Raw genomic sequence first — 13,368 nt, forward strand, 5'->3', positions numbered from 1 at the left:
CCCCAGACCCCACCCCAGTGCGCGCCCGCCTCCGGCCACACCACTCGCCTGTTCCTCTGGCCCCCCCGGACTCCAACCCTGCACCCCTCCCCGGCCAGGTAGGCCCAGGGCCTTTCACCTTGAAAGACTCAAAGAAGCCGCCCCCGCCGCCGCCGTTCTCCATCTTGTCCTCGTCGCCGCCCAGGCCCATCATGGACTGGCTGTGGACGTGCAGCTCCTCATAGAGCGTCTCCAGGAGGGCGGCCCGTGTCCGCTCCTGCGGGCCAGGCCGGGTTCGTCAGGACAGACCCGAGCGATCAGCCCCTCGTCCCACAGCGGGCATCCCCGCCGCCTTCCGAGTCGAGGGCCATCTCCTCGGCTTCCCTCAGGCCCCTCCAAGACCTGGCTTCAGTCCCACCCTCCAGCTTCCCCTCCCCCACGGTGTCCTCTGTCAGCCTGCCCACCTCCCAGCCCCTCCTGGCCACTCCTCGCTGTCCCTGAGGTGCCTGCTATTTCCTCTCCCCTGACCCAAGCCCCATCCATGCATAAATCCGCCCTCCCCCAGGAAGCCCCCCAAGGCCAAGGTCTGAATGTGGCTTTTCCTCCCCAGGGGCAGGGCTGAAATTCTAAGTTAAAAAGTGGGGGCCTCAGCCCCAACAGCCCAGCCTCACCTCCAGTTTGGCAAACTTCTCTGCCTTGTAGCAGGCATATTCAGCATTGATCAGCTTTGTCAGCAAAAATTCCTGGAACTCAGGCCCCTGGGAACCCCAGTGCAGAAGAGAGGAGAAGGCCGGGATCAGATGAACACAGAAATAAGGCGTTGAGCCCCAATGAGTCGGGAGGGAGCTCCTGAGCTGTGCCCAGCTGGGGCCTGGCATCACCCTCTTTGCTCCCAGGAGGGCATGTCCTTGGGCTCAGCTCCCCAGCCCAGGCCCCGTGAGGGGCCCTATGCCCTTCATAGTCTCAAACGCCACAGGTGTGAGGGTCTGTTTGGGGTCTCCCACCGCCTCAGTCTGGGGTAGTGAGACATGTTATGCAGGAGGCTGAAGCCAAGGCTGAAGTGTGGCTTCTGAGAGGTGAGAGAGACGTATGCCCCTCCCCAAACATTTCAGAGGAAAGGAGACTGTAACCGTCAAAAAGAATAGACATGAGGAAAGGCCACAGAGTCTGCTACGAAAAAGGTCAACCAATGGTGCAGTCTGTTCTGTGACCATGGGGAAAAAAAAAAAAAGGTCAGTTTTTATCAAGATAAACAGAAAGCCAGCCCCCGGTGGCACTATTAGGGGAGCCCAACTGCCCTGGCACACAGTGGGGCTTCAGGACCTTGTGAGGCAGAATGTGTGCCTCCCTCAGCCCCTACCCATTTAGTCCTGCTCTGCCCATGACTGGAGTTGGGGGCTGTCCTCACCTTTCTGAACACAGCGGGGTCCGGCAGGGGGGGCCCAAAGAAGGGCACGTCATCTCTCGCAGTGACAGAGACCTGGAAGGGAGGGCAGCTGTCCCTGTAGATTCCCGGGCCTTCCCTGCCCCACACCAGCTAGAAACTCCTAATTCACCTCCCTGCCCTGCCACCTGGTGGGGGAGGCTCAGTGACTGCCACCGAGATAAATCTTTTCTAGAAGGATTTGGCCCTGAATTGGCCCTGAATTTAAGGGGTGGGGGACCTCAGGAGTCATTGGGGATGATGAGGGCAGAGGAGGCTAAAGGAGGAAGAGGAAGGTGATACCAGGCCAGGAGGTGGAGGAGGGTGCTGGCCTCTTTAGGAAGTGGACTTTGGGGAGCAGAGAGGGCATGATGGGATTCTCCGTCATCAGGGCCCCTCATAGTCCCCCATTCCTTTTACAGTTAGAAAAACAGGCTCAGAGGCTTCCCCGAGGGGGTAGAGCTGTGGCTGGGGAGCTTGCTGGTGCCCCTGGGAGGCCCTGAGGCCACGCACCTTGTAGAGGGGGCCGTCGGGGCCCCCGCCCTCAATAGCCGCCTGTCTCCCCTGCCCCAACTATAGCTCACAAGTTGCGGGACTAGATCTTTCCATCTCTGTATCCCAGAGCCCAACAGTTGAGCCTAGTGTGGACACCGAATGGACAGGCAGGTGGGGCAGGCAGGGGGGAAGCAGGTGGGTGGGTGTCCCTTTTACCTGCTGGGTGTCCCCTTCTGTGTAGGGCAGCTTGGTGGACACGTGAAACATGATCTCCTTGTTGCGGAAGTTGCAGTACACAGACTCGGTCCCCGTCTGCCCGTGGGTCACATCCAGGCCTCCTCGGAACCTGCCCCCAGGTCCCCCAGGCCACAGCTCAGTCTCCAGCCCCAGCCAGGCCTCCACGGGGCCAGGATGGGGGCACCCTCCCTGCCCAGGAGCATGGGTCAGATTATGCTCTGCTTGGCTGGCTTTAACACTCACCCCTTAAAGTCCTGCAGTTTGACTTTCTGGCCAAGAAATTCAAGGAACTCCACAAAGGCAGGGCTTTCCTCATTGGTGCTAAAGAGCTCTTCCTCAGAGGTCTGGGGACCACACAGAGGGGCTAAGGTCACGGAGCTGAAGCTCCTGAGCAGCTCCTGCCCCCCACCCCCACTCGCACCTAGAGAGGGCCAGAGGGAAGAGCTCTGGCAGCGCTCAGGCTCCCAGGATGCTGAGTCCCTTGGCAAGGTCTCAACTGTAAAGGTCTGAGGCCCCAGCTATGGGACCAGGTGGGGTGGGGGAGGGAGGTGAGCACACCTGCCCCAGCTTCTGATAAATGACTCCAAATTTGAAGTTATTGCTGATGACATGCTCGTCGAAGGTGACGATGAGCCGGGAAGCCTGTGGGAGGGATGATGGGTGAAAAGACCGTGTTTTCAAGTGGCCATTCATGGAGCGCTTACCACCTGCCAAGTCCGTGCAGGGCTCTCTACACGCATCATGTCATGTAACCCTCAAAACAAGCCTATGATGGAGCCATTTCAGCAGTCCCCTCAGAACCTTGGCTTCAGACAGCTTAAGGAACTTCACAAGGACTGCAGCCTGCATGTGTGCAGGGCTGGGACTGGAACCCTGGTCTGTTTCGATTCCAAAGCTTAAGCTCATTGCTCCTGAGTTTTGCCATGAGCCCCTGTCCTGCCACAGCCAAGCCTGCCCCCACTCCACACTGTAACACCCAGCTCACTCCCTGGCTCCTCTGTAAACCCACATCATCCTTCTAGAACAGGCCATGTCCCACCAACCTGCTGTGGGACCTTGAGCAAGTTCTTCTCATCACCTGAGGCCTCAGTTTCCTTTTCTGTGACTAAGACGTGGACCTGATTTCTGAGGCCTCTTCCTTCAGGACACCTTTCCTGGACCACACCACCCCCTCAGGGACCTTGCCCTATTCCAGAATTCAGTCAGGGCCACAAGGGTTTACATGTCTTTTGAGGTTCACCTCCTCCAAGAAGCCCCCCTGGCTCATCGAAGACAGAAGCTCCTGCCCCTGTCCCCACACTGTCACAGCACCTGCAACCCAGCACCTGAGATGGAAGTGTAGCTGCTATCGGTGGGGCAGTGTCTATGGGGATGCCTGTGTCATTCTCTCTCCCCAGGTCTCCTCTAAGGTCAGAAGGCAGGGCCAGTGGAAGAGAGACCCATCCCAGGGGAGGCCTGGAGCACAGGTTGCCCTTGGGAGGGTCCCTGAATAGTACATGTTTCCAGATGTGAGTAAGGCCTGCCTGCAAGGCAGACATGCTAGGTTTAAATGCAGGCCCTCCTCGTCTGCTGTGAGTCCTGGGTAACGCACAGAACCTTTCTGTGGTTTCTATTTTGCAAACTGTGGGCTTTGCAGGGTTATGGTGAGGACTGAATGAGAGACCTTGGGAAAAATACCTGGCACACAGCAGGTGCCCAACAAATGTTCAGTCCTTCGGTTACCCACCCACCCCCAGTGAGCAGGGCCCAGATCCAGCCTTACCTTGGGGTAGAGCACAGGATAGAATCGATCCACATTGACATCTTCACACACCAGCTGCAGGAGGAGGAGAGGGAGGGTGTGAGGCTGGGCCAGACAGGAGGGGAGGGGGCCTCCAGGGCCTCACTGCCATGGTCAGGGGAGGACAGCAGCAGAAAGGAAGAGGGAGGGGCTGTGCTGGGAACAACTAGGCTTTAGCAGGACTGGGGGGCTCATTGTTGCTCAGAATGGGGCTCAGAGAACTGCGGTCCCCCGGGTTCTGCGGGTGCTAGGAGTGTCAAAAGCGTGCAGGTGGGGGACAGAGCCCAGGGAAACACATGGCAGCAGGGGGACATAGTAGGAACTCGTGAGAGGCAGGACCACAGAGACGGGGCTGCAGCAGGCAGGGCCCAGCCTGCAGCTGAAGAGCTGGCTGCCAAGGCAAAGCCACAGCCCGGCCGTGTGCTGGCCTAGGGGGCCTGACCCAGGAAGCTCAGGGAGCAGAGGCCTCACCTTCGCCATCTGGACCACATTGGGGAACTCGGTGAGGCAGGAGATGGGGATGACATCGTGGTATGTCCGGCACTTGGTCCTGGGAGGAGAAAGCTGCACGGTGAGGGGCTGGGCATCGGGACAGGGAGCTGGGAGCCCCTCCACACAAAGTAAGGCCAGAGGGGGAGGGCCACAGGGAGGCCCAGAAGTGATGACAGGCGTCAGGCCTGGCTCGGGCACTAATTTGCTGTGTGACCTCAGGCAAATCCCTGACCGTCTCTGGGCCTCAATTAGGAGAGTGGGTAAAATGAGATGGGCTCTCAGATGATAAGACCTCGGCCTTCCTGCTGTCTCAGAGCTCCCCCCACTGCCCTCACCTGAGCAGCAGCCGCAGGTGCTCTTGGTCCCCGATGACATCATACTTGAGAGAGAAGACAAGGTGGCCGAGGGCAGTGTCCAGAGAGTAGTAATTGAAATGCTCCTGTGGTGGGAGGTGGGGGCCGGGGGAGTGGGTGAGGCCGAGCCTGGGGCTTCTGGAAACCAGAAGCCAACTCACTCCCAGGTGGGGGTCCTTCACTAAGCAGCACATGTCACAGCAAATAGCAGACTTGGCATCAGACGGACCTGCATTCAAATCCCAGCTCTGCCACTTACCAGCTGGGCAGCTTGAGAAGGTTACTTCACCTCTCTGTGCCTCATTTTCCTAGTCTATAAAATGGGAGCGAGGCCACCTACCTCGATGGTGGCAGGCATGGAAAGGGATAGAGTGCCTGGCACACTCAGTGTCAATGCATGTTTGTAGTAACCTTGGCTCTCTGGGTCCTTGTCAAAGTCAGGACCACATCTGTACCTGCGTACCCGTCTCCCCGCCCTTGCCCTCCTCAGGGCTGGGCACACAGTAGGTGCTCAATAAGAAAAACCTGACAGCTGATTGCCCAACCTGTGGCTCTGTGGCCCCTGAAGCCAAGGCCTGTGAGAAAGAGGAAGTGAAACATCTCGTCACACACAGGGCGGCTGGCCCCAAATCCCAGCTCTGCCACTTACCAGCTGGGCAGCTTGAGAAGGTTACTTCACCTCTCTGTGCCTCATTTTCCTAGTCTATAAAATGGGAGCGAGGCCACCTACCTCGATGGTGGCAGGCATGGAAAGGGATAGAGTGCCTGGCACACTCAGTGTCAATGCATGTTTGTAGTAACCTTGGCTCTCTGGGTCCTCGTCAAAGTCAGGACCACATCTGTACCTGCGTACCCGTCTCCCCACCCTTGCCCTCCTCAGGGCTGGGCACACAGTAGGTGCTCAATAAGAAAAACCTGACAGCTGATTGCCCAACCTGTGGCTCTGTGGCCCCTGAAGCCAGGGCCTGTGAGAAAGAGGAAGTGAAACATCTCGTCACACACAGGGCGGCTGGCCCGGCAGGTTCTCGCCCTCCTGCCTCACCTGGAGAGGAGGGTGCGGGTTGGGAACAGCTACCCTAGAGGGCATAAGGGTGACTGCGGCAGGGATGGCACCCCCAGAGAGGAGCCCAGGCTGGCACCTCCAGGTGAGGAAGTCCCAGAACCGAGGGCCAGGAGTGTGGGGAGATTTCGGCCCAGCCTGGCCCTAGGCTCCCCCTGCCAGCCCCAGCCCTGGGAGTGCAGCTACCTCCCTAGCCACACCTGCCCCAGGAATCACCCTGGAAGTAAATCCTGTTTCAACATGAACACCTGTGCTCAGAGGCCAGGAGGAGAAAGTGGCAGGGGCCAGGGCATGTGCTTCACAAATCTGCAGCTCAGGGGCAGAGTGAATAGATGGGGAGCAGAGTTCCCCCAGCCCTGCCTGGGCACAGAGCAGCAGAAAGCCCCAAATGCTTGGCACATTCTCCAGAGATGGAATGGCAGGCACTTGGCAAGGAGGCACTTGGCAAGGAAGTGCAGGGGATGGGGAGTTTCCCTGGACCATGCCCAGTGGAGCCCTAGGGACACAGTGGGAGAGTAAGCACAGGGTCCTAGAAAGTCCATACAGAGGGCCTAGTGCCTGAGCACATGGCTGCTTCCCCAGTCACCCCACATAGAGTCAGGAAATGGCCCTGCCTCTCTGCCAGCCCTGGGCCCCTCCCCTCTGCACTGCTAACCTGATCCCTTGCACCATGCCTCTTCTGATGCCCCCAACCTGTGCCTCTTCAAACCCTGCTCTGCTCAAGGTGACCACCTTCACCTGTCACTCACCACTCCTTTAGCAAACTTTTCTGAGTACTAACTATGTGCAGGGGCCATGCGGTCCCGCCTGGATGCCACCACCTGCCAGATCTGGCTGAGAGCCTCTAGACAGTGCATGCCTGGGATCCAGATCTTTCTCCACCCACAGGGCTCAGCCAGGAGGGAGCATCTCATGCCACATTCTGGGTTTGTTCCCAAGCAATGGCTCCTGAAGCTGGGCTGGCTGATTTAGATCCAGTCACGATGGATGCCTCCCAACCCTGCAGGTTAGCACCAGCATCTCCCAGGGTCAGGCCAATGCTGTAAGCCTAGACTGAGGTCACACCACTTCCCAATCCCAACCCCTCTTCCCAGTACACACACACACACACACACACACAAACACACACATGGTCAGGAGCATGACCTCTCCCGTGGCATATCTTAAGGTCAGCCAGAGCTGGTTTTATTCCAGGCTCAGTAATTGTGTGTCCTGGACCAAGTCACTTCACCTCTCTAAGCTCCAGTTTCCTCTTCTGTGAAAACAGAGTAATCCTGATCTCACAGAACAATTACGACGATGTAATAACAAGCTAACACTAATGAGTATTTACTAGGCATGGTTCTATATGCTTTACATGTACTTTTATTACTCCCATTTCTACAGATGAGTAAACAGGTTCAAGAAGGTTAAGTAACTTGCCCAAGGTCACACCATCAGTAAATAGAAAAGCCAAGCTTTGCAGCTGGGCCATGAGGCTCCAGAGCTCACGATATACTCCCCATCTTGCTTGTAAACCGACATAGAGACAGCACCTGGCACGGACCCTAACACATACAAAGTCCCAGCATTTGATCTCCCCTCCGGCTCCCATGAGTTCACTTAATAACTCTTGTGAACACCCTTGGGTGATACTCTGCAAGCTGTTACGGGGCAGGGTCCCTGCTCTGGGGCTGGTGGTGGGGCAGGGGTTGCATCAGTCCAGGTCAACCTATAACATTACAGTGTCCTCTCAGCCCCCACCCCAAGCTGCCGGAGGGCAGGGCCTGGATCTAATTTCTTTGCTGCTATATACTTAGTACCTAGAACAGGGCCAGGCACACAGCTGGTGCTCATTATTTGCTAACCCCAACTGAGTGCTTACTTTGTTCCAGACGCCATTCTAAACACCTTACGAGCCTGGTCTTATTAAAGCTTCACAGCAACCTCATGAGGTGGGTATCATTACCACCACCGCTTTTACAGAGGAGGAAACCAAAGCAGAGAGAAGTTAAGCAATTTACCTGATGTCCCGTGTAAGAGGTGGCAGAGCCGGGATTCAAACTCTGGTTGAGTCCCTGATGTTAACTACGTCATATTACTGCCTTTTGCAATAAATGTTATGTTGAGTGAATAAGTGAATCCACTATGCACGCTCTCTGAGACTCAGGGCTCTGGGATAGTCACCCAGCCTCAGGCCATGAGTTCTGCTCCCTCCCAGGTTCAGCCTCGTACAAGATGGACTGTGACCCACCCCAGCCAGCCCCCCGACACCAGCCGGCCACCCACCTTGCCGAGAAAGTGCTTCCGGTAGATGCGGGCTGTGGGGTTGCACTCGAGCTTCACCTTGGTCGTGGGCGACTGCAGTGGCTCTGTCTCGGGGATGCTGGTGATTTCGTGGTTGGTGCCTTCAATCCAGTAGCCCCCAAACTGAGGCAGCAGGATGAGGGGGAAAGGCCCTTCTCGCCCCAGGACCTAAAGGGGGACTCAGCTGAGAGGCAACCCATACTCTACCCCACTGGGAGCCCCAGAACACCAACCCGTACTGTACCCCACTGGGAGCCCCAGAACACCCTTCCAACTCAGACCTGAGGCCACTTCTAGGGTACAACCCAGAGCCTACATGGGCCCCTCTGGGGTACCTGCTCCAGCCCTTTCCCTCCCAGACCCACACAGTACCAAGCCCCGTGTCCCAGTCTCAAAGGATGGGGATGGGCGGTAGGTAAAGCTGGGAGCATGACCTTGGCCCAGGAGGCTGAAACATTTAGCTCAGAAGGCCTAAGTGTTCAAACAGGCTCTGGAGTCAGCAAGGCCTGTAGTCAGGCTCCCGAGAATGAGAACCCTGGTGTCCAGATGCCCTGTGTGAGGGCATCCCCAGGCTCGAGGTAAGGATGGGCTCGGGATCCGGCCGGGTACCTCGTGGACGCTCGGGTAAGGAATGTAGTCCTCCTCCGTCTGCGAGACACAAGCGGGACAGAGGCCCAGCTAGGGTGGGCTCCTCACCCTTCACACCTCCCAGTCTCCCCAGAACATGCCGGCTGCCTATGGGGCAGAGGTCTCATCTCCCCATCTTACGGATGGGGCAGGGGCTGGCCTTGGGGTGACCCCACAAGGCCGGAGTCTAGGCAGGCTGAGCTCACTGAGCATTGCATCTTCTAGGTCTCCTTCTGCCTAGGGAAAGTTTCTCCTGCCTCCCCAGAAGAAACTTCTGGACGACTCGGAGGGCTGCTAAACACAGATTGCTATACCTCACCCCCAGAGTTTCGGATGCATCAGGACTGAGTGGGGCCCAAGAATTTTTATTTCTAACAAGCTCTCAGGCGGCACCGTTGCTGCTGGTCTGAGGCCCACACATTGAGAACCCTGCCCTGAACGAGGCCTCAGGCTTATTGCCCATGAACCCTCCTTTAACCCTCACCCCTGTAGCCCTGCACCCACTCCCCCAGGTCTAGCTGCTGGTCTTCCAGCATTGCCGGGGTCTGAAATCATCAAGAACCATATGCTGATCTGCACAGCACCACCCCTCAAGAAAATTCTATCAAAAAAAGAGGCTCCCCTCATCAACTTCGGTCCCCAGCCTCCTGTCAGTCCCCTTGTGGGTATCCCTCTCACTGCCCCCAGCCAGGAACTTCATGAAGTAGGAGCTCATGGGCCTCCCAGGTCCCGGGTTTGAGTCTTCCTGAAACTGCTGATCATAACCGCCTTCAGGGAAAACATTCACAGCATCTGTCTTTGGAGGGATGGGACAGCCTGGACAGGCTGGGTGAGTTTGCAGTGGTGAAGATGGGGTGGGGAGGAGCTGGGATGAAGCCCCCACCTTATGGCATGGGAGGGGCTCCCCATATCTCAGAACTCCTAGGGCAGAGGCTGGGTAGATCCTGCTCTCCCCATGGCCTCGGCACCTGGCATGCAGTAAGACTACTTCATGGAAAGGTGGTAGACACCCTGGGCCGCCTGCAAGCTGTGGCAGCACTTCCCAGACCTCCCCCCGCCCTTTGAGAGGAGGGGGTCTGCTCAGGAAGCAATCGCCTGGCCACCTACTTTGAGGGGTGGTGGGAAGGAGCATCGTTGTTCATCCATCCTGCTTCCCTGCAAGAGAAAGCAACACCCCGTTACATCCCTCCCATGCCTGCAGCCAGGAGCTGCCTCCCCACCCTGTGGATGTGGGGGTGCTCCCAGGGCAGGTGCTGGCCAGCAGGCTCCTCAGGCCTCTCAGAAGGGCTGCTGGCTGTCCTGGTGGTGACCTGGGCTGATGGAGGCGGGGGTAGCAGGGAGGGGCTGGGGGCCCTGTGTGGGAATGCACGTGCCGCTGGGAGTGGGGGCAGGGTGGTGTGCACATGCCTGTGAGTGGGAAGGGGGTACCTGTGTCTACACAGATACGTGTGGGGGCGGCGGGGAGAGAGAGAGGTGGAGACAGAAAGATTAAAAGAAGCAGAGACACAGGAGGGGCAGGAGAGGGCAGGGTTTTGGAGGTTTCCAAGGATTGACCAAGCCACCCCTTTGCCCACCTCCTGACACACACCCATGCAAAAAACAGACAAAGGTTGTAAGGCCAGGGCTAGACGGTAGAGGGTGGGCAGAAGTCAGGCATGGCAGGCTGCACTCCAGTCTGCCTGGCTCATTAGCACCTCCCCCACCTGCAGCACGGCCACTGCTGACAGGAGTCCTGGCATCTGTCCTCTCTTCCTATTCTACATGGGGTCCTGCAGATGCCTCTTGTGGGGTAGGGATGGTGGGGTGGGGGGGTGAGGAGCTGACCCAGCTCTGCTGGGGACCTACACAGGGATGGAAGGTGGGAGCCTGGTTGGACCCCAGGGTCACAGAGAGGGTTGGCCACTACAGTCCCCATCCTCCACCCTGACCCCCAGATAGAGGACTATGGACAAGGAGTTGCGACTATTTTCTCCTGACATGGTCTGCTGAGGGCTCATGGCCTGTCCTCAGAGAGGTATAGGGCTGGAGCTATATTAGGGGCCCCCAGCGCCAACCTCGCCACCTCCGTGGCTCCGCAGAACAGGCTACAGAGCCATTCTCACCTGCATCTTCTCAATCATCTCAAACAGATCTGTGTTCTGCAACAGAGATGGGGGAGGGCGAGGTCAGTCCCAAGGGTGCCCCCACTGCTCCTGCCAAGCCCCAGAACAGTCTCCACCCACCCCAGCCCTCCTGGTCCCCCCAACTCTGACCAACCACTGGGGCACCTGTCTGAGCAGCAAGAGGCAGGGGAGCGGGCATCGTGTAGTGGACCCGCAGAGTTTGACCAGCTGCCAAGAGAGGTGAGCCCAAGGCCCATGGCCTGGGTCCTGAGCAGCCCACCCCACTGAGTCCTCTTCTCTCAGAGTGAGGAGGCTGCCGTCCTTGGGGAGGGACAGATGCTCCTCCCTTGTCACAGCAAGGTTAGCAGTGCCAGGATCAGCACATGGACCCCTCAGAAGAGCTCCAGGTCCCAGCCCCTAGATAAGTCCAGCCGGGATCCCCAGGAGGGCCTGTGATTCTACCCATCTCTCCCAAAGAGGGTGAGGCTCAGCAAACCCAGGCCACAGGCCACAGTTCAGACAGTCCACTGTCTCCCCAAACAGTGTGGGCTGGGGGGCTTTTGGAGGAAGAGGATGCTGGGATGCCCATTGGCCCAACACCTTGTGCGAACCCACACGCACTCTCCCATGCTCGGGCCAGCCTCTCCTAGGCTAGCCAGGGCACACGCAGAGTTAATCCGGCGTCTGCCAGCTGCACTTGGCAGTACTGGCCTCTCCAGCGCCAACTCCCTACGAGCCTTCCTGGAAGGCGGCATCCCTACTGGCTGGCGGGGCTGGGGGCTGGGCCTGGGAAGCCCCCAGAGCCTCCAGGATGGCGTCCCTCCCCCAACCCCTCCAAGGCTCAACTCAGGCGGCTCCTGCTGCCCAGCGGGGGAGCACTGCCTGAGCTCACACACATGTGCTATGGGGTTGTGCACCAGGAAACACACACACACTCTCTCTCTCTTCCCCTCCTGCTCTCACACACACAGAGGCCTGCATGCCAATATTTAAACAGTCTCACTGCACCATGCATATGTTTTGTGTACCAAGAAAGCAACACACATGCACACACACGCACACAGATCCATGGCATCTGTGCACACTGGTTTTTAGACTCAGAGCTATACACCAACACACAAATAAACATGGTGTCCCGAGTTACACAACAGCACACCCACTCAAACACACATGGGTCCATGTACCACGAGAGAGACACACACAAATGCAAACCCACACCTGTGCAGGTCTGCACACAAGTAATTGCACATGAAGATATGCTAACACCATAAAGCCATTCTCGTGTCTGAGACCAAGAAACACGATGACATGCGCTCACAGATAGAGGCAGACATGTCCAGGGACACTCAGACACAGGGCTCCCCTTTCTTCCCCATCAGGGTCACACACCCTGTGCAACAGAAATGACAAACACTATGCCACAACAGTAAGGAGATTTCTGAGAAAAGGAAGAAGCATCGGGCAACTGCAGGAGCCGTTAATCCCCAAGGATGAGAGGCACAGGCCTGAACCTCACACACCGCTCACACATGCACACACACACACACAGAGCCCCGTGTAAGGTCACGAGACACAGACACCCCAGGTGCACACTCAGAGGTCTGCCCACAGAGGCACGACCCGCCCTGTAAAATCCACCACAGGAGTCCACAGGAGAACCTGACCCACGGTCACCTATGCCACACCCAACACCTCTGAGTTTGGAAGAGACAATTCCACAGGCGGTTACAGCAGAAACCACAAACACACACCTGCAGTCCAGGTGGACGAATGTGTCTGTTAACCCAACACACAGTACAACAACGACACTGGCATTAGGCCTGGAGCAGCCACACGACCTCAGACTGGCATGGTCTCATAAAGACACAGTGATGAGGGGCATGTTAAGGACCCCAAGGCACCCCATTCAGGGTAACCAAACATAGCTAGGAACAATGAAATACGCTTTGCTGTGCCAGGAGTCACAGTCACACAAACACTGACACATGGTACTGTCACCCAGAGCGTACACACAGCAACAAGTAACACCCACAGTTACAGCCTCACAGGGAGCAGCAGACGCCCTGACACATGGAGAAGGCTGTAAGTGATGTGGCCCAGATGGGCGCATCCCCGACATGACATGCAGAGCACCACCACCAAGTTACAGGGCAACATTCACAATCCCCCCCAAAGCGAGCAGGGGAAGGGTAAAGTGGCCCTGACAGTAGTTCACACACACAAAGTGCCACTGCAGCCCAGAGCCACAGTGCCACCACGGGCAGTCAGTTCCGTGGACAGCTGCAGAAAGAGCCCCAAGGCCCAGGACCCCAGGGCAGGAGCGCGCCTGTGGCCTCCCAGAAGCTCACACACCCACCATGACCTTGCCTCGCACACCCGCCCCGGCTCGGGCACAGCTTGCCGGGCTCCGAGGAAGTCGGGCTGTCCCCGGTCCCAAGGACTCCCTCGGTCGGGCCGCCCGGCCCGGGTCCTCACCTGCCAGCCGGCCCCAGCGGGCAGCGAGCCCCTCCGCGGACGGCCGGGGGGCGCAGGGG

The 13,368-nt window shown here is 57.8% G+C and overlaps 1 protein-coding gene across 1 annotated transcript in view; it reads right to left on the minus strand.

Moving 5' to 3' along the window:
- The window catches only part of RAP1GAP (RAP1 GTPase activating protein), a 31,006-nt gene that overhangs the window by 12,917 nt on the left and 4,721 nt on the right, over nucleotides 1–13,368 (minus strand). The window contains exons 2-15 of the mRNA XM_008585784.1: nucleotides 10,835–10,870; nucleotides 9,840–9,887; nucleotides 8,715–8,753; nucleotides 8,088–8,273; nucleotides 4,742–4,845; nucleotides 4,386–4,464; nucleotides 3,897–3,950; nucleotides 2,693–2,776; nucleotides 2,378–2,478; nucleotides 2,033–2,243; nucleotides 1,916–1,945; nucleotides 1,388–1,459; nucleotides 651–737; nucleotides 119–256 (exon numbers count right to left, since the gene is read on the minus strand). Of these exons, the coding sequence (XP_008584006.1) occupies nucleotides 119–256; nucleotides 651–737; nucleotides 1,388–1,459; nucleotides 1,916–1,945; nucleotides 2,033–2,243; nucleotides 2,378–2,478; nucleotides 2,693–2,776; nucleotides 3,897–3,950; nucleotides 4,386–4,464; nucleotides 4,742–4,845; nucleotides 8,088–8,273; nucleotides 8,715–8,753; nucleotides 9,840–9,887; nucleotides 10,835–10,852 (1,251 nt within the window). The 5' untranslated portion in view covers nucleotides 10,853–10,870. The remainder of the gene's footprint in view (nucleotides 1–118; nucleotides 257–650; nucleotides 738–1,387; nucleotides 1,460–1,915; nucleotides 1,946–2,032; nucleotides 2,244–2,377; nucleotides 2,479–2,692; nucleotides 2,777–3,896; nucleotides 3,951–4,385; nucleotides 4,465–4,741; nucleotides 4,846–8,087; nucleotides 8,274–8,714; nucleotides 8,754–9,839; nucleotides 9,888–10,834; nucleotides 10,871–13,368) is intronic.

This window comes from Galeopterus variegatus, unplaced genomic scaffold (assembly GCF_000696425.1).
Source record: "Galeopterus variegatus unplaced genomic scaffold, G_variegatus-3.0.2 Scaffold3711, whole genome shotgun sequence".
NCBI classification, from domain to species: Eukaryota; Metazoa; Chordata; class Mammalia; order Dermoptera; family Cynocephalidae; genus Galeopterus; species Galeopterus variegatus.